At 43.6% G+C, this 20,384-nt stretch overlaps 2 protein-coding genes across 4 annotated transcripts in view; one reads left to right on the forward strand and one right to left on the reverse strand.

The window, feature by feature from the left end:
* Positions 1–20,384, reverse strand: part of Cops2 (COP9 signalosome subunit 2) — a 257,228-nt gene that overhangs the window by 54,504 nt on the left and 182,340 nt on the right. The gene's annotated exons all lie outside the window — the stretch shown is intronic.
* Galk2 (galactokinase 2) overlaps positions 1–20,384 on the forward strand; it is a 139,213-nt gene that overhangs the window by 25,565 nt on the left and 93,264 nt on the right. For all 3 annotated transcript variants that reach the window (XM_051144543.1, XM_051144542.1, XM_051144544.1), the window contains exon 5: positions 3,090–3,236. In XM_051144543.1, the coding sequence (XP_051000500.1) occupies positions 3,090–3,236 (147 nt within the window). The remainder of the gene's footprint in view (positions 1–3,089; positions 3,237–20,384) is intronic.

Raw genomic sequence — 20,384 nt, forward strand, 5'->3', positions numbered from 1 at the left:
TAACACCTTGCAGGCAGATTGTCCTGCTACTTACATTCTGTTCTTGGGCCACACAGGAGTGTACTGAAGTGGGACTTAGAGCTGAGCAGCCATGGGTCTGAAAAATGGGCTTGATCCAGCTTTGTTATTTTGAGTTAAATCTTGGATTTATCTGTAAGATGATGAGTGAAGGGCTGCTGAAAAAATATCACAATGCTGGAACCCTTAGGCACTTGGGAAAGGCAATTAGCATGGTTACTGCTTGTCCAGGTGACACTAAAAGGGGTGAGTGAAAGGAATTTCTGCAAGTCCTTTCCTAGAAACATCGACTTAATCTCAACCTAAAAACTTCAGTGTTGTGTGCAAGAATAGGACAGTGGAATGCTTCTACTTTCTCTCACAGTTAAGACTGTATGAGGCACAAATGGAAAACGGATACTTGCTGTTTTCACAACCACTCTTATGTTTCTTTTTGTGCTCTTAATTTTATTTCCTAATAGTTAAAAATCTATTTTTATTTTCTGTCTGTGGGGGCTTTGCCTGCATGTATGTCTGTGCACCGCATGCATGCCTGGTGCCCACAGAGGCCAAAACTCTGAGACTGGAGTTACAGACTGTTGTGAGCCACCATGTGGTGCTGGGAATCAAACCCAGGTTTTTCTGTTAAGAACAACAAACGCACTTAACCACTGAGCCATCTCTCCAGCCCCTTAACTTTATTTATTTTTATTTTTTTGGTTTTTCGAGACAGGGTTTTTCTGTGTAATAGTCCTGGCTGTCCTGGAACTCTCTTTGTAGACCAGGCTGGCCTCAAACTCACAGAGATCCACCTGCCTCTGCCTCCCAAGTGCTGGGCTTAAGGGTGTGTGCCACCACATCCGGCTTAACTTTATTTTTTAAATTAACATACTTTCAATAATTATTAGTTGTAGTGATTCCTGTAACACATCATAGATAAAGGATATGAAAAAATAGATATTTTTTTCTTTGTGAGTCAGAAGGAAACTAGTAAGTATGCTTTTCTGTTTTGTTTATTTTTTGAGAGCTTGTGATCCAAGTGGCCTGAGGCCCTATCTGAAACTGTCATGGTCTCACAGAAGCCTGTTAGGGGAAGTTGGGATATGTAGTCCTCTGCTGCTATCATGGAGGGAGGTCTGGCCTAGGAGTGCAGCCTTTATTTCTTGAGACTATGTCTTTTTTCCAGACACATGTAATAACTTCTGGGAAGAGTTATTGGCCTGCTTTAAATCTTCAAATTATCTGGATTGTCATCCACATTAGTGGGAATTAGAGTATTTGGAATCATTGGTCAGGCAAATGCAAATTGACCTTCCTTGCAAATATGTGCTTTTGTACCATATGGTAAAGTAACATCTATCTATCTATCTATCTATCTATCTATCTTCTATAAATTTATAAAATACATATTTTATTGTATTGTTTTAGATCCTTTTAGGGGCTAAAGCCTTCCTCTTTGGTTTGACAATATGTACAAAAACCCAGGTTTGTACAATGAACTTTTGGCAGAAAAGTGATTTCAGTGTTAGCTAGTCCAGAAACCTTCCAATTAGAATGCTAGAAAGCTCCAAGGGCTAATCTGTTTATGTGAAATTGATCATGTCATCCTCTTGGGCTAGAGCTATTACAGTATTTGGCAGAACACATTTGTGCTTCTCAGTCTGCTGTTTCTTTTGAGCTTAAACATTACGTGCTAAGTTTGTAAGTATGATTCACATTTGAGACCGTCTGCGGATCAGTTTATGGTTAAATATATGGCGGTCCCTGAGGACTGTTGCTCTTGAGCGGGCTGCCTGATGTTCCGTTTGGAGGGGCATTGGCAACCGCACGTCTTCAGTGTATAATTTGTTTGTGTTTCTGGAAGGAGATTTTTGGATGACTTGGAATCAGGAGGCACATCCAACTAAATCTTTTCTTTTGTGGTGCATGAGTTTTCCAAGGAAGAAAAAGGGACAAAAAATTAAGGACAAGAATAGTCTTTATTTGCGGCATTTTGTTGTCCCTTTGGTTACTCTAACTTACTTATTGAAATTTCCCCCTAAAAGAGTATGCATGATGAAATGCATAATTAGGTAATGTAATAGCTTCTCATACTTTGGTTTTGAATTATTAGAAATTTCTGAAGAAGGTCATTCTTTTTTCTTGAGGAGGAGGGAGTGTAGGGTTTAATTTTAACCTTAATGTGAATCCTAAATAACAAAGGTTATAATATGATATCACCCCCGAATCCAGGTCTTTCAGTCAGTTCAAGCACATTAGAAATTTCTACCTTTAATGCAGAGTCGGCCTTAGTTGGGCTTTCTTGTTTGTAGAAAAATTTCCTGCCTCCTTTGGGGCCTTCAGTATCATTTATACCTAAATTCTAATCTGGCTGTCTGTAAAGGTACCAGATTGCTAAACTGTACCAATAATTCCAGTAAAAACTCTGAATTTCCTCATGTAGCAGGCAGATATTTAGTCACAGTGACACTGTTGACCCCAGTTTGCACAGCAGTGGAGAAGTCAGCTGAGACCCGAGAGTCTTGGGCATCACTCCCAGCATCCTTCGTGTGATCTTGAGAAAGTCCCTTAGCTTCCTAGTACTTAGGTTTCTCTTGATAACAAATGGAGTTGACAGAGTTGGAGCTCCTCTTGTTCAGAGAGCCTCCTGACGCAGGATCCCCAGAAACAGCTGCTGTTGTGTTAGACCTTAGACCAGACGCTGGCAGTACAGAGCTCGACCCACAACTCACTGTGGTTAGGGGCTTTTTGCCTCGCTAGGCAACTTGAATTGTAATTGCTTTGTAGTTTTTCTATACTCATTCAAATCAGCTGATATTCAAAGAAAAGTCGTTCAAGGCAAGTTAGGAAGTGAATCAGGAGCTCTTTGTTGAACAAAATAAAAAGTCCTCTTCAGATTGCCTCATTCTGTGGGCAAGGGCCTTTAGTCCGATGGCGTGTGCGGCTCCCACTGCACTGAACTATCCTCTTTCCTACAACTGTTTTGTGTCTGTTGATAAACTTTTTCCCCCTCTGTGAAATGACAGAAGTGTCTGCTGCTTCTTGAATTCAACACTGAGATGACTCTTGCTGCGTTTTCGTTCCATTCTTAGGAACACTTTGGCCTTAGTGAGCTGACTGGGATGAACTGCCTGGTAGATGGAAATATTCCCCCGAGTTCCGGCCTCTCCAGCTCCAGTGCTCTGGTTTGCTGTGCTGGGCTAGTGACTCTCACAGTGCTGGGAATGAGTCTATCCAAGGTAAGCACCTGACATTGACCTCACAAAAACTCCAGGACAGCATCTGCACTGCAAAGTCAGACCATCTTTCTGAAGGCTGAGAAACTGTCTTTTTTTGTTTTGTTTTGTTTTGTTTTGTTTTGTTTTTGAGACAGGGTCTCTCTGTGTAGTCTTGGCTGTCCTGGACTCACTTTGTAGACAGGCTGGCCTCAAACTCACAATGATCCGCCTGCCTCTGCCTCCCAAGTGCTGGGATTAAAGATGTGCGCTACCACACCCGGCTTCTGAGAAACTGTCTTAACTGCCAACATCTGTGGGCAAGTTTGCAGTCGACCATGTTCTGCCTGAGGTCTTCCCTACAGCACTGCTGATGGTCTCCAGCTAGCCAGTCAAGGGCCATATGACTGTAGTGAGATTCTCTTGCATTATCTATGGAGCTTAGGTAGAGGGCATCATCTTAGAAAGTCCCCTTATTGACAAGGTACATTCAGAGCAAGACATTTTAGGCTTCATAGTTGGGCCTGATAGGCAGTGGGCAGTAAGCATAAATAGGCAAGAAAGGACCCAAATGCATGTCTGTTAATGCCCAAGTATCAGTTGGTTAGTCACCAAAGTTGATTTCAAAATATTCTATTCAAAGAGGAAGTGCATACTTTAAGGAAACATGAATTCTGCCTGAGTTCAGAAAACCTTTGCAAATTTGCAGCTCAGAGCAGGTGTGCTAAGATGTAACTAGATGTAACTTGAGTGTTCTGGTTCCAGTGAAATGTTATTGCAGATTCTTTCTCAACCTTCCTAATACAGTCCCTCAGGTTGTGGTGACCCCCCACCCCATGAAATTATTTTCTTTGCTACTTCATAACTGTGATCTTGCTACTGTTAGAAACGGTAATGTAAATATCCTATATACACCCTCTAAAGGTAATGTAAATATCCTATATACACCCTCTAAAGGTAATGTAAATATCCTATACACACCCTCTAAAGGTAATGTAAATATCCTATATACACCCTCTAAAGGGGTTGGGACCCACAGGTTGAGAACCACTCTTTTAAACCCATGCATGCCAACTGAAGTTCTCAGATAGTTTGGGAACAGACTAAGCATCAGGGACATCAAGAGAAACCTTGTCATATTCTTAGTTTGTAAAAAGTGTTTAAATTTTTTCAGTGAAAATTTTATACTGGGAAAAGGGGACATGAAGGAGAAAACAAAGATTTAGACTTCCCTTGCTACAAACAGGCCTTTTTTTCCCCATGGGAAATTTAGCTTGTTCTCTGCAATAGTTTTTTATCTTTTTTTGTTTTGTTTTGTTTTTGTTTTTTTGCTTTGTTTTGTTTTTGAGAGGAGAAAGGAAATTTATATGTGAAGTATGATTTCTCTGGCACAACTTTTAATTTGATCGTTAGTTAATAGTTATTTCAGTCTGCCTGTTGTTATAACAAAACACCCAGGGCCAACAGCTTAAGGAGAAAAGACCCATTTTGGCACAGATTTCAGTCCACAACACAGATTGTGAATGACAGAGCATGGGGCCCAAGGCACAACCTTGGGATGAAGTAGTAGACAAGGTGGGAGGGAGGGAGGAGGAGAGAGAGAGGGTGGGAAAGAGAGAGGGAGGAGAGAAAGAGGGTGGGAGGGAGAGAGGGAGAATTGGTGATAAGATGTAGCCTTGCCCTCAATCTCATGCTCCTAGAGACTCACTTTCTGTACTGAGCACTATCCCCTAATAGCTCCTTCAGCCATGAACTGATTAGTCCAGTCAATACTTTAGTCTGTTGACCTGGTTAGTACCCTCATGATCCAGCTAGGGACCAAGCCTTCATTGACACAAGTCATATCCGAGGCACAACATTTAACCATTGCTGTTGACTGACAGCTTTGTGCTGGGAAATATTGCAGCACAGATGAAATAAATGGATGTGATCTCACTTCACTACGCTGATGGTTTTAATAGATACAGAGGTGAACGTGACGTGGGTAAGAAGCGTGTTAGAGGGGCAGGTCTAACCTAGATTCAGAGAGCACATCTAAGCTGAGACACCAAGGACTTAAAGACTCATAGATGTTAGCCAAGAAATTCTAACAGGACCTTCACAAGATGGAACCCCGTAATTCTGGACTTCCAAGACTATAGATCTGTGGGTGAAATAAGCTTCTGCTGTTTTTGTTTGTTTGTTTTAGGCAAGGTCTCTTTATGTAGCCCTCACTGTCCTGGAGCGCTTGCTAAGTTGACTAAGCTGGCCTCGAACTCACATAGATCCAGCTGGCTCCATCTCCTAAGTGCAGTGATTGAAAGTGTATGCCACTGTGTCTAGCCTATACTTTGTATTTTTTGAAAAAAGGAAGGTAAAGAATATGATGGTGGGGCTGGAGAGATGGCTCAGAGGTTAAGAGCACTGCCTGCTCTTCCAGAGATCCTGAGTTCAATTCCCAGCAACTACAAGGTGGCTCACAACCATCTATAATGTGATCTGATGCCCTCTTCTGGCCTGCAGGCAGAACACTGTGTGCATAATAAATAAATACACCTTAAAAAAAAAAAAAAAAAAAAAAAAGAATATGATGGTGGTACTGATAACATCTGATAATCATGTTAGCAAATGAAAGGAACACAATGGTAAAAATATCTATGAAAATAAAATATAGGATATTGGAGAAGCTAAAAGATGCTCATTATGGCTGGAGCCTATAGTAACTGGATCATATTAGAGACCAGATGCTGAGATGTTGAGTAATTTGGGATTTATCCAGATAGTAGTGGGAAACAATCACTGGGTTTAATTTTAGGAAGAGGGTAACATGATTACATCTGTGTTTTAGAACCATCACCATGGCTCTATTATGAAATTGAAAGTAACGGTATTAGCAATACAGAGGTGACGTAGTGTGCAGGAGTAGGAATGAGAGTGGAATGAATCAGATATTGAGCTTAAGGTCCATCTGGGACAGAATCAGTAGGGTGTGGGCATTGATTGGGTGTGAGGATGGAGGACAGCGAAGAGTCAAGGATTCTTTTCAAGTTTCTGGCTGTGTTTGGTGCTTTGGAGTAGGGACCCAAATGGCTTGAGGTGAAGCTGAGTGTTGAGTGTGAGGAACCTAGGCACACAGAGCTTCTCAGTCTTTCGTTGTGAAACAATGCCTATGACTGTCTTCTTCTCGTGAAGATCATATCATTAACTCTAGTTTTTTAGACAGGGTACTTTATATAACCCAGGCTGTCCCCAAACTCCCAATCCTCCTGCTGGTATACAGGCCTGGACCACAGTGACTTTTGAAGTTTCTGGAGTGGGGATGACAGGCATTGTATTTGGAAGTAGAGAAAACTGGGAGCCAGTGCTAAGTGAGGCACATGCTCAGTTGCTGCCTGCTGAAGAGAACGAAGAGTATTCCACATGAGGTGGGAAAAGCAGGAAGGATGACTGGCAAAGACAGGACTTGGGAGTGGTCTGCAGAGGCCCGTCTCCCGGGGCAGAGCATGGGGACAAGGGTAACCAGTGTGTTTCATAACGATACTAGGGCCCACAGGGACTTTTGACTGAAGCCTTTCCAGTTACTTCACACTGAATACTGCACTCACTGCAGTAGATGTGGAAATTATTAATTCATTAATAAAGTTTTCTGGGTGGAAGCTTGTGTAACAAAATGCCTATTGTCACTTAGAATCCAGAGAGCAGAAGCTATGAGTGGCAGTGGTAGGTAGTGGCAAGGCGGACGGCGCAGTAAAAGACTCAGGGAAAAGGGAAGGCGTGCCTTTTTTCTGATTTCAATATGTTAGAATGTACTGACACATCTATTCCATCCTCCCTGCACTCAGTCTTCTCTTATGCAGGGAAAATTAAGAAACATAAATACAAGTTCTGTCTTTGGTAAACCTGAAACCACAAAACACGAAGATGGAAAGTGGGTGGGAGTATGCTGCAGGACTTAGCAGAATGAGGAAAGGTCAAAGCTAAGGGCCTCAGGAGGGCACATAGATAGAAGCACGCTGACTCACCCCACAGTCTCAGGGAGAGGATGGGTGAGGTGGGGTGGCCTAGGGTGGGGGATTATTTTTATTTGAACACTGTTAGACCCTCAGAGCTCTGCCTTACCTGGGAGCAGCTCCCCTTCTGTGCACTGTTCCCTGGAGCAACGCCGGAGGCTTTCTGGATTAACAGACACTGACTACTGAGAGAGACAGGCAGAGAATGGAGGCAGGAAATGGAAATGACAGTATATTTTGCTCCTAAACAGTGACGTTTCTAGTGTTGGGTGCTCAGGTGGGCTCCAGCACACTGGCAGCTTTGTTACCTCACACCTTACCCAGAGTGCCAGAATGTGCTTGGGGGGAACTGGGTGAACCCCACTGTGCGAGTTCTCCCACACCCCCCTGCAACATGCAGCATGTCCGTGTCCCTGGTATAAGTGATTTCCAACGCTTGGTGTTTCACTCACTCACTCTGAGCTATGACAAGACATTAGAGGATAATCAGAGTTTGGAAGAAAACATCTCAAATGAAGCAGAAAGGAAGCAGACAGAACCAAGCAGAGAGAACACAGGGATTAATAGGACAGACAATCCTGAGAAGAAAGAAGACATTGTGTCCTCAGGCTGATAAGAAGATGCTAAGTGCCTGGTTAAAGAACAGACAAGAACTTTCAGATATGGAAAATCTGATTGCCAACATAGAAAATCCAATCAGAGTATTGGAAAAATTACCTGCTAGTATAGGAGAGACAAAAGAAGAATGGATCATAAGTGAGTGAAAAATAATAAAATATGTGACTCGCTTCCAGAAAATTCCAACTACTTAGACGTATCAGTGAAAGCGAACACCAGAAGCAGTACTATTTGCCCCAAATGGCAATGCATTTAAATGCAGTTAAAAACAGTAAGTTTAAATAACTAACATAATCTGCCTTTGATAAGCTAAAGAGACATAAATAACCTGAAGCCACAAAACACAAAAATGGAGAGTGGGTGGGGGGTTCAGTACTCATCAGAATAGAGACAGAGAGAAGCCTTCACTGGAGCCAGTGAGATGCTGGGCCGCAGGAGGTGGGGAGGCTGCCAAGACTGCAAGCTAAAGCTCAGTGCCCAGATCCATGCGGTGGAAGGACAGGAGCCTCATGAAAACTTAGCTTTGACCTCAGCTTTCGTGCTATGGTGCTTGCGTGTCCATGCAACCCCACCCCCACCCCGGCCCCACCCCCCACCTACATATACAATGTAATGCTTAAAAAGGCCTCCCTGGTATTATCATAATACACGAGGAAGCCAGACCAAAGCTGCCATGGGGAGGTTTGGAACTCAAGAGCTAAGGGTGAAGGCTTAGGAGACAGAACAGTAAGGAGTGGTGGCGCATGCCTTTAATCCCAGCACTCGGGAGGCAGAGGCAGGCGGATCCCTGTGAGTTTGAGGCCAGCCTGGCCTACAAAGCGAGTCTAGGACAGTCAAGGCTACACAGAGAAACTCTGTCTCAAAAAACAAAAAAACCAACAACAACAACAAAAAGACAAAAGAACATGAAGACAGTATAGGGGAAGGGACAGGAAGGGACAGGCTCCTCAAAAGTGGGCATGGGAAGATAGTGGGCGACGTAGCAGTGCTTTTTAAAATGTCAGCAAATTTTAACATTGACTGCCTGTTTAAATGAGGTAATCATCTGCCAGGGTAGAGCACTTTTAACCTGTAACACCTGAAGGCTGGAGAAATACAACCCCACAAACAAACACCAAACCAAACAAACAAACTTGGGAGCAAACCAAGAAAACAGATGGCATGGGAACTAGGAAGTGAAAACCTAGGAAGACGTGAAGAGCCCTGCGCAGAGCTTACATTGTCCAGTGGGTCAGAAACAGCACAGGGGAGCCTAATGCAGGGTGGGAAGAAATGAGACAGCTTACACATCTCATCCATTAAAAACATGAAATCTAACTTAACCACTGTGGATAATGAGGATATTAGACAGTTATTAAATACAAGAAAAGCAGACTAGACATGTAAGCTTTTTTTTTTTTTTTTTTAAGTATTTGGTGTATTACATAAGCAATGGTCTCAAAAAATTGACATAAGGAATAAAGTTTTAATCAAGATTTTTGGCATAACTTGATTGAGCAAGGTGGGAAGGGTAAAGGAATAGGTAGCTTAAAGAGAGGCCACGCCTCATTCACTGTGCTAGGAAGGCAGTAGAGTTATAGATGAAGTGGCTCAGCCAGGGGAGCACATCCCTAACCTCAGCACTCGGGAGGCAGAGGCAGGCAGAGTTCTGTGTTTGAGACTAGCCTGGTCTACATAGAAAGTTCCAGGCAACTAGGGCTACATAGTGAGACCCTATCTCAAAAAAAAAAAAAAAAAAAAAAAAAAAGTTTAGGATGAAAGAGGGAATCATCTGGTTATTGACACATGAGCAGAGTAGAAAGTGCTTGTCTCTGGATGAGAGGCTGAGGAGAAAGGTGAGAGCAGGAGGCTTTTCCTGTTCCAAGCCTCTGGGCTCCATTTGCTCCATGATGTGTGTGTGTGTGTGTGTGTGTGTGTGTGTGTGTCAGCCTTTGGTGGAAGGAAAGAGTGGGAAGGAGAAGTGAATAGCACAGAAAGGAAGAGAGGGGATGATGGCCTGAGTGAGCAGGAGCAGAGAGAATCTGGAAGAAGGAGGCACCATGGGACTCAGCGTGTCAAGGCTGGACACCGAGAACAAGGGCCGCCACCACTTGGCCGAATCCAGAAGGCCTGGGGAGAGGCTCCTGGAGCTTTAGGGGAAAGGGTGCAGGAGAACACGGGCATCTTTCATTGATGGCAGCTGTCCATTCCCAACCCCCTGATGCTCTATGCAAGGGCCTTAAGCGGGAGCGTGCTTCTTATCATTTTAAACAGAGAAGATGGTGATGCACTGTCCTTAGCTCAGAGCCTCTACTGTCCTGCAGTGTTAGAAAAAGAGTAAAATTTCATCTGTGGGAACACCACAGGACTAGGAGGGAAACCATACAGTGAATGGGGCTGTAAACAGCAGCTACTTTGCATAGTCAGCAATGTCTGCGAACCTTCTGTCCTGACACCTAGTGTCCTGGGCCTCTGCACACTATGGAGACTTCAGCATGTGAATGTATTTAGATATCTTTAGAAAGTGCATTTACCCTCACTCATCAGGGAAATGCCCACCAAACAACAAATGCCTGTGAGGATAGGGCAAAGAAAAAGCCCTTCGTGCTGGTGGTGGGGATGTAAATTAGCATGGTGCTGTGGAGATATGTATGGAGGTCCCTCAAAAAGCTAAAAGCAGAATGATCTTATGGCCCAGCTAGACCACTATATAGTTAAAGTCAGCTCTCAGTAGAGACACTTGTACATCCATGTTTATTGTAGAACTGTTCATATCAGCCACATTATAGAAGCAGCTGAGGTGTCCATCAACAGACAAGTAGATAAAGCAAGCATGGCATATATACCTCATGGAGTTATTAATCCAGCCATTCAGAAGAAGAAATGTATGTCATTTGTAGGAAAGTGGGCAGATCTGGAGATTATCAAAGTTTGTTAAATAAATCCAGTTCCAGAAATATAAGAGCAGAGAAGAGGCTATGTGGGAGGAGGAAGGGGGATCAAGAAGTGGGATCAGGGCCGGGAACAGGTGATCATGTAAAGTACATGGTAGACGCCCTCAAGACTTCAAGTCTTTTGTATAGTGACTATTTCCTGACAAACATAAAGCTTATACAGTCTAAAAAACAAGAGAAAATGGAGTATAGATACTGGTGTTGTTTGCCAGTATTGATGGATTTTGGATGGGCAAATGGCCTTAGGTGTGGTGTGTGAGAACTCTATCATGGTGCACTGATGGAGGGGACCCTTCCATGAAGTGTAAGCACCAAAGGTCAGGAGTGGCCCTGAAGGAGAGATTCACCACTGGGATGTTCACATGGCATGCCTACGTTCTGTTAGGTCATGATGTAGCTTACTTCAGACTTCCTATGTTCAGATTTTATCTGTTTTGGGGGCCCACAGAAGACACAACTATCCTGTAAGGGTGGTGGAGACAGCTGCCTAGCTTGGGTCTCTGTTGCAGCTCATTTTGCCTACAGGCATCAAGGTATATTAGGCAGCTTCCGCACACAGATTCCTCCCTCTTCAGGAGTGGGATACGGTGTACATCCTGACTCCGCAGTATGGTGGTCTAAGAGAGCGATGGACTATGGAGGGCCTGGGAGGAGAGAACCACAGTGTGACTGGTACCTCATACCCCATACTAAAGCTCAGGGAGCAATTGTGGCTGTGTGAAGTGGCCAGCAGGTGTAGGGGAACATTCTATCGTGCATGTATGTCTTCAGCATCTTGCTAAAAATATCCACACAATTCCAAGTAACCTAGAATGAAGGTTGGGCATAAAAACCTTCTGTGAGGGTTGCGCTCCATTGACATAGGTGGCGAAACTTGTAGCTAGTATCAAGAATCCTGGTGGTTAATGCTGAACAACACATGGTGTTTTCTCAGGAAGATCACTGGATTTATGATAGGTGATTCCAGGGAAGACAGACTTTGTAGGCGCTGCATAGATTTAATATCCTAAGTCCTGGATATAGTGACTGGGAGAGAGTTTCTCCAACACCTACTGTATGCAAGGCTTTGCTGTGGATAGCAGAGACACAACTGTAAACAAATCACGGAAATCCCGCTCTTGTGAAATTTCCATGTTGTTAGTGACGGGCCTTGGATAATACGTGTAGAGGTGACCACGGAGTGTACCCAGCCGCTGGGAGGAAACCCAAGTACCATCACAGGGGAAGCTGCTGCTTTAGCTAGGGAGGATTTGAAGGGAGATCTGAGGGAGGGAGGGGGAAGAGAGGTACCAAGAAGTTTGTCCTGTTCCCGGAAGAGGGAAGCCCCTGTGGCTAGGGTGAATGAGGGACAGAGTTGTGGAACATAAGTTGAGAGGTAGCTGGGAGTCATGTGGCAGAACTGTGTTCTGGCTGAAAGCCTGCAAGATAGAGGTGTGTGTGTGTGTGTGTGTGTGTGTGTGTGTGTGTGTGTGTGTGTGTGTGTTGGGGGTCGGGGAGGGCTCTGAGGTAAGGACTGCACAACACCCTACACTGGCTGTGTCTTTCAGGAGTGCTCTATACCCATGGGATGCAGTGCTACTCAGAGAAGGGAAATGGCAAAAGCCCTTCTGGCACTTGCTACTTGTTGTGGAATGTGGTCACCTTGAAACTCCATCTTACACCTGTCAGAATGGCTAAGATCAAAAATACAAGAAATAGTGGTTTTTGTGCTGGTCAGGATGTGGAGCAAAGAGAACACTCCTCCAAGACTGAACATTTCATTATACAAGATGTCAAGTAATTGACTTGTAAATAGGGCTGAAACTGTGGTTCCTGGGTAGTTAAACAAAGGATTTCACGCAAAAGCCAGTTCTACTTTCAAGTATTGGGAACACCCCAAGGCTGTTTCAGGCAGAGGGAGCTCACACATGTCTTAAAACCCCTCCTAGCCAGACTTATACACAGGTCAGCCTAGGCCTAGAATCATATGCAGCTCGTGAAATTCATAGTTAACAGCTCCATCTACAGGAATGATTTCTAGCTGGTTAAGTCTGAGAAAATGGCATTGCTTGTTTCAGGGATAATTAGTTGCGTAGGCATGTAGTGATGTGCTTTGCTGAGCGGTGTTTTTGAGGTTTGAAATGCTGTGTGGGACCCACTGAAGTTCCCGGGAAGTGAAATGTTTGAGGTTTTATAGCACATATATTTAGATTTCCACTTTGCCCTCTTATAAGGGCATTTGGGCATTTTCTTTAAGGGTACACACACACACACACACACACACACACACACACACACACACACACACACACACACACATACACATTTAAAGGAAATACTATTTGGCCTTCAGGATGAGACCTTGAACTTAAAATGCCTACATTATAAAAAATAATCTGACAATTACACAAAAGTATCAAGTACAATTTAAATGCTTTAATAACAGTTTACTACATATTATAAGAAAATCAGCAGCCAGCGTGCACTGTCACTAACCATTATGCATAGAAGTCCACAGAAGCATGGTGCTGCAGCTCGCTTAGAATAGCACAAACCTCACCCACATAATAGTTAAGGGAAAGAGTAGTTAGAACATTCCATCCAGATGTTGACTGCTAATGTGCTGCAGCAGCTGGCCTGTAACAGGATGGTAGCTCCAGAACAATCTTGGGGAAAAAAAAGTCCCTTAATTAAGTGTTGAACATGGACCAAAGCCATGTGCTCACTGTACAAAACCCAGGAAGCGTCAGTGTTAGCCATGGGTGGCCTGGATTTAAATAGGTTTGACATTTTAAGTTAATAATGTAAATACAAAGCCATCCACATAGTTGTATTTAAAAAAAAAAAAAAAAAAAAAGAGCCCTTTCTTTCAATTTTAAGACATGGTGTTTGAGTCTCTGGTTTAATTCTTTGCTGAGAGGAAGATTGGAGCCTGAGCTGTTTGTTTACTGACTTGGGTTCCCCAGGGTGGTGTGACTAAGCCATGCAGTCGCAGGGATTGTTGAGGTCACGCCCACCTCCTCGTGTGCTCCCCAGACTAGGATTCATGTTCGCCTTTAACATGAGCTAAGGCAAAGGTGGACTGGAGGAGTGTGGGTCACTGTTTCCAAGTAGATGACCATGGCTGAAAAATTGTGTGAGTGGCTGCATTCCAAGCTTTGGTTATGATGTGTGGATCCTTATTGTTAACAGACTGCTGTGCTTTGAAGCCTCCACACTATGGCTTGCACATATCAATCTGTTAAATATTATCAGCATTTAAAGAACCAATTAGAATTATGCAGGCAATCGATATTAAGTATTGGCACATGCGTAACCCCCACTTACCACCTTTAATCTATGCACTGGAAATACTCAAAGGATGAAAAAAATCAGGACTGATAACCCTCCTGTCAGATTCATAAATATTGTTACCTCTTACCATGCACTCACGTTTCCAGAGGTAGAGAGGGCTGTCTTGGCCAAGAGTTACCTCCTCTTGACCTGGAGGAGACCATATTTGCTGGTGTGCAGAGCATGCGGAATGCTGTCTAGACCCTGTCCTGCTTTGTGGCCAAGCTTATCTGTACCTCATGAAGATGCCCCGTGCCTCTTTCTGCTTTTATAACAAGAATGACACTAGCTCCTCCACGCCACAGAGCTAGGCCGCCGGTTGGGCTGGGTTCTTCCTTCCAACGTACTGACCTTCCTCAGAGATTTTAGGAAAGTTTAGGGAAGAGTTTGGCAAGAAAACAGGTAAGACTGGGAAGAAAGCAATCAGTCACCGGGGGGGGGGGGGGGGGGGGGGGGGGGGGGTTCTGTAACTGTGGTTTTGTGAGTGTGCAGGTTGTAGGAAGAGCGAAAAGGTAAACTGAAGAAAGTGACAGGACAGGACAGGACAGCGACAGGAAAGAGAAACAGCCACGGGCTGTTTGAAAAACTTTGGGGAAAATGTGATCTTAAATCCCATGTTAGAATTTATGTAAAAAACAAACAAACAAAATGAACAAAAGCAAAAATGCCCTTTCTCTCCATCACCCTTAAACATCTGAATGTATTGAGCACACCATCTCCTCCCGTACCCTTCAAAGCAGTCACTTCAGTCTTTCCGGGGAGATAATGAAGCTACATAATTAGCTTAATGTGACCAAAGCCAAGCCAGTAGGGGTTGTTGAGATTCTAGTGCAGATGTGTTCGATCCCAAACCAGATGTTTTTGTGCTCGGCCAGGCATTTAAGGTGTAAAGTAACAAGTATCGTGGACCAGGCAGCTCCTTGAAGGTGAAACCTAGGCTGAGTCCTTGGAGTCTGTGGCCCCACTGTTATTCTAAATGCAGTGGAAATGAGTACAAATCTTCATATTCAAGCTGAGTTTGTTATAGATGACAGTTTGGGCTGTGGTCAAAAAGGATGTGATTTCTTGAAATCTTGCTGAGTCCAGAGTAAAAGATGGAATACTAGGTGCAATACTTCTCATTAGGGAGGTAGCTCTTTTTGGCTGTTCACTGCTGTTCCAGACGCTCCTAGAGAGAACCACTTGAGGGAAGGCTTCAGAGATCCGGGCTCTGCCTGAGGTTCCAGGTTCTGGTTGTTCCAGGTTCCAGCAGAAGAAATCCTGCTGATTACACCAGGAGAATCGTTCCTCAGAACTGATATCCTTCCGGTTTCATTATTGTGTTCTTTAATCCTCCTTTCCTATTGTTTAGGTTAGTCAGGTTATAAGTCAGGTACTCTCAGTTAATAAGTTCGTAATAAAATATATTTGTTAAGAAAATTGAGCCTACAGGTCTTGGTCTTGAGAAGTCTAGAATGTAGGTGGGGAATCAGATTAACATAAAAAGAGAAATGGTAAAAGAATTTGGGCATCGCACTTTTGACTATGATGGAGACTAGAACCCATTTTTGAATGAAGCCAGTGTAGCTTGACATAAAACCATATGTGACTCCTTGATTCCAGCCTTGACAAAGAACATCACAAGAAAATGATAGGCTAGTGTCTCATGACATTATACATAGAAACTGAAACAAAGTAGTCACAAGTAATGTAAGAAGGTATTTTTATGACAAACTTTTTCTAGTAACTAATAAAGCACATGCCTGTTCTTCCAAAATCAGTTTTCTATTTGACCTTTCACTGGTTTCTTAGTTGAGCTGGTCTTGTGGAGTTTGCTCTGTGTTCAGGCTGGCCTCAGGCTCCCAGGCTCCTACCTCCTCCTCTTACGTTTTGGGATTGCAGATGTGTTCCCTTAACACTGGACCCTTTGCTTGACTTGTTTTAATCTAACACTTCTGAATTGAAAGTCACTTACACAAACATACACGAAACTGTCTGAGCACTTGCTTTTGGCTCCCTTGAGTTGAAGATACAGTAATAGTTGCATTTTTTTTTTTTTTTTTGGTTTTTTGAGACAGGGTTTCTCTGTGTAGCCTTGGCTGTCCTGGACTCACTTTGTAGACCAGGCTGGCCTCGAACTCACAGTGATCGCCTGCCTCTGCCTCCTGAGTGCTGGGATTAAAGGCGTGCGCCACCACGCCCGGCAATAGTTGCATTTCTTATTCGCAGTGAAGAACTTGCTGATAGAAAACCCCGACAGACTTACTGATTATAGTTAGAATTTCTCAGAGAGAGCCACCTTTCCTCTCAATGGATCCCAAGGCTGCCTGGTCTGCCACCCATTAATTAGCCTTGTATCTTCCAGAGCTTACCCCCAACTTGAATCTGATTTGTGCTGTAAATGAGGATTTCTCCTACTCAGTTTTGTGTGGTGAGATGGTGAGATACATCCTCTTGAGCCATGGACAATGTAGCTTAGTGTCCATGCATCCCCACGATCCATTGGCGAAGCTCCTTGGCTCTTTACAGTGAGGTAGGTTGCTGGCCCTTGCTGTTAAGGCCGAAGCCTGGCATTCCTGCAAAGGGGATCTTGGTGCTAAAATGACAGACTCCCTTACTTACCTAGGCTCCCTCTTCTCCAGCAGAGCAGGAGAAACCTCAGATCCTCTAAGGAGCGTCACATAGCCCTCAGGGAGATTTCAGGCCCAACTCCCACCCTCAATAAGAAACCCATCCAGTGAGTACCTGGGGATTCCTGGAAATACCCTCCCCCATGCTAATGAGATGTCTTGGTACCTTAAGGTTCAACCAGTGACCTTTCCCCATAACTCTAGCAGCACCTGAAGGTCTCCCTCTATTGCATGCTGCCATGGGATAACTAAGTGCCAGGCTCCCTTTCTTATGATAGGACTGTGCTGCTGCATGAAAATGAAGGAGCCCTGCTCTTCTAGCCCCAGCCAATCAAATGCATTCACCCCCAAATCCCTCCCACCACTCAAGGTTTATAAGTCCCTGTTTTACATGAAGTAAAGGGGGCCACCACCATCTATTCACGGGCTGAGACTTGTCATTTATTCTGGCGTAGGAAGGGCTCCCCTTCTCTTTGAAGGATTTTCTGTTGGACTCCTGGGCTTGGCTTTTTGGCAAAGTAGCCATAGCTGCCTCAGTTGCTCCTGAAGCCTGCTAGACCACAGAACAGCCGCCAGACCTGCGATCTGACTGTGGACCGACCACCTGCTCCCTCTGCCATTAGCACAGCTTAACTGAAGAGCTGATTCACCGTGGTATCATTGCTGGCTTTCGAATTCCTGAGTTTCCGCTGTGGTCTGGTACTAGCAATCTCATTAAAAAGAGCTAACTGTAACACAGTGGAAAAGCTCTTTTCCACATCCCTGGTGAGATTGGGAGTCTTGTGCAGGGACCTCACTCTGTGCACTCTAGCCATTCCTGAGGGAAGCAGAGCCCAGAACTCCAAGGTTCCCTCCATTCCCACCCGGAAGCTGGCAATGCTAGCACCGTCCTGCAAGAGAGTCGTGTACTTTGGTGCAGTGTTAGGTGGCAGCCCGGCAGCGGCAGGAAATGCAGAAGGACAGTAGGTCTGTCACCTTGGAAGACTGGAGTTCTGCTGGCCATAGATGTTCCGGAGCCAGCTGTAACACTTGTTAACTCTAGACTGAGCTAGTCAAACAGAGATGCTAGATACTTCTTTCCTTCCCCCAACTTCATCTAAGGCTTAGAGCCCCAAACCTAGTCAATCAAACAGTACAAGACTAATGAGGTATAATCACTCGGTGACGGTGACAGGATCAGGATCAACCCATCCTTCCAGGGCTTGGTCAAACCACTGGCAATTGACAACCTGGAGGGGTTTTTTCCATATTGAAAGGTATTTATAGCCATTAAGAATAAAAGAGGTCCAGGATCAATCTGGCAGTCAGTCTTCATGATGAAAGAGGTGGCCGTGTCACTTTCTTAGGGTGGGTTTACACCCCTGAGGAGGACATTCAACTGAATTAAATTAGCAAATTATCATTGTACCATCCGCTGTGAAACAGCCATTTTCCTGTTATTACTGCTATATTTGTATTAATTAAAGGAAAACATGGAACAAGCACTTTGCCCACAGACAGCAGTTACTGCTTGCTAAGGCCTGTGGGACTGAAGAACAGAGCTGGCCTGACTTTTGACTCCATTGCTCCATTTTATGATTGAGAAAATGTTTCTGACTGTCTGTGGCTCTCAGTTTCCTCACTAGAAAAACAAGTGCATTTAAACTATTGGCATGTAGAAAGAATATATTGTGTATTATGTGGATGCATTGCCTATCAATTAATAAACCTATGGCCTATTGGAAAGGATAGAATGGAAGGTGGGACATCCAGTAGACAGAAAGGATTCTTGGATAGAGCCAGGCACACAGGACGGCTGCTGGGGAACACATGGTTAGCTGAGCCAAGGTAAGCAGCTGAGTGGCAAAATGTAGATTAGTAAAAATAGGTTATGTTAAGTTATGAGCTATAAGGAATGAGCCTTGCTATATGGCCTCGCTATCTGTAAATATATCTTGAGTCTGGGTCTTTATTCCAGGAGCTTGGGGCCGGGAGGAAAAGCACTTTTACATTGATAGGCTTTGAGGTCCCTATTTGTATTAATATTCTGGGATGTAAGAGGTGACTAAAAGTTTGTTTATTTTTTAAAAAGTTGCATCATTATTATCATCATCATAAAAACTTATGCTATATATAAATATTAGAATGGATTTTCACAATTTTAGATTTTATCAGAAACAAAGCAAAAATACCGGAATTAAAAACACAAACAAAAACATGTGGGTTCTGGCTCTTTTGCCCCTGCATGGCAACGTCTCTGGCTCCAGGCAGGTACCTGCCATGCTTCTTCTGGTTTTGTTTTGTTTTGTTTTGTTTTTTTCTTCCCTCCCTGACTTTCTGACAAACTTGCCAATTGAGAATTTATTGGCTAACAACAAACTTGTTATTTCAGAGCTCACTAGGTGGAGATACCGGGAGCAGCCAAGAGCTAGATCTGGCCACACGTGCTTCACTTTGGGGCCAGTGTGCTTTTAGTTTTAATGAAAGGAAATGAATAAGTGAAATAGACAAGAATGACAAAGAAATAAAAAGTCAGGGCTCAGGGACTGAGAGTGAAACCCTTTCCCAGGACTCTCAGGACAGATTCGAACCATTTGTGCCGTAAATCACCGTGAAGCGGTTCAAAGCACGGTGCAGGCTTCCGGCCCCGAAAATGAAGCACAGTTATGAGCACAGTGTGGGGTAATTAGGTCAGGCTCATTAACATGCGCACCGCCTCCAATGGGAAAATTGAAATGGTTAAAAAACACTTTCAAACTTATAGTCCACAAGTTAATAAGATTTAAATTTAATAAATGTATTTCCACATGAATGCAATGCTGAGACATGTGAACAAGCTGCTACTATCAAGTCTAATGGTATTTGCAACAAACATGCATTAATTAAAATGTTTTGCAACAACATTTAAAAAAAACTAAGCACATTGGCCTAATTTGAAAATACCACATCCCTTGAAAATGGTTGTTTTTAATTTATTATCTTTGAAAAAAAATCTAAGAAAGTCTCATTTATCAAATTTTACCATTCTCAAATTTAATTTTTGGGGGCTAGTCTTTGTAGACATAAATTTTATTTTCTCTTCTGAGCATTTTTCTATTAAGTTTTTAGTAATTCACTATCTTAAAAGTGTATTGAGCAACTCATTGACACTTTTTCAGAGTTGGGCAGTGTTTTAGCTGGTATATTGTGATTATTCTAAAGGCCTTTTTGAGCTTGTAGTGAAAGTAAAAACTGGAGGCAGATGCTACGTGATAAAGCTAAGAACTCAGACTAGAAAAATATATTTAAGGAAGTAATGCGGACATATAAGAATCATTTGGGGCTAAGGAGACAGTCCTGTTGGCAAAGTGCTTGCTGGGTAAGCATGAGCACACCCCCCCCATTCCATTCCCAGCACCCACAAAGGCAGCAGGGCATGCTGGGAGCTGGGTGTGGAGCTCAGTTGGTACAGTGCTTGCTTGCTAGTACACACAGATCGGATCCCAGCACCGTATGGGTGTCTGGGTATGTTGTCACACACCTGTCCCAGAACTTGGGAGGTTAAAGGCAGGATGAAAAGAAATGGAAGGTTATTCTTGATTGCATGAGTTTGAAGCTATGGTGCATTTAGATGAGAACCTGGTTTTTTTTTAAAAGCCCAGAGACCCCAAAGCAGCAAACCAAAACCCCAAGGTGGCTGGCACCTGCACTGTTCTCGACATTTACCTCTGGCTTCCATATACATGGAAGCTC

The sequence above is a fragment of the Acomys russatus genome, chromosome 4 (genome assembly GCF_903995435.1).
Source record: "Acomys russatus chromosome 4, mAcoRus1.1, whole genome shotgun sequence".
In the NCBI taxonomy this organism is placed as follows: domain Eukaryota; kingdom Metazoa; phylum Chordata; class Mammalia; order Rodentia; family Muridae; genus Acomys; species Acomys russatus.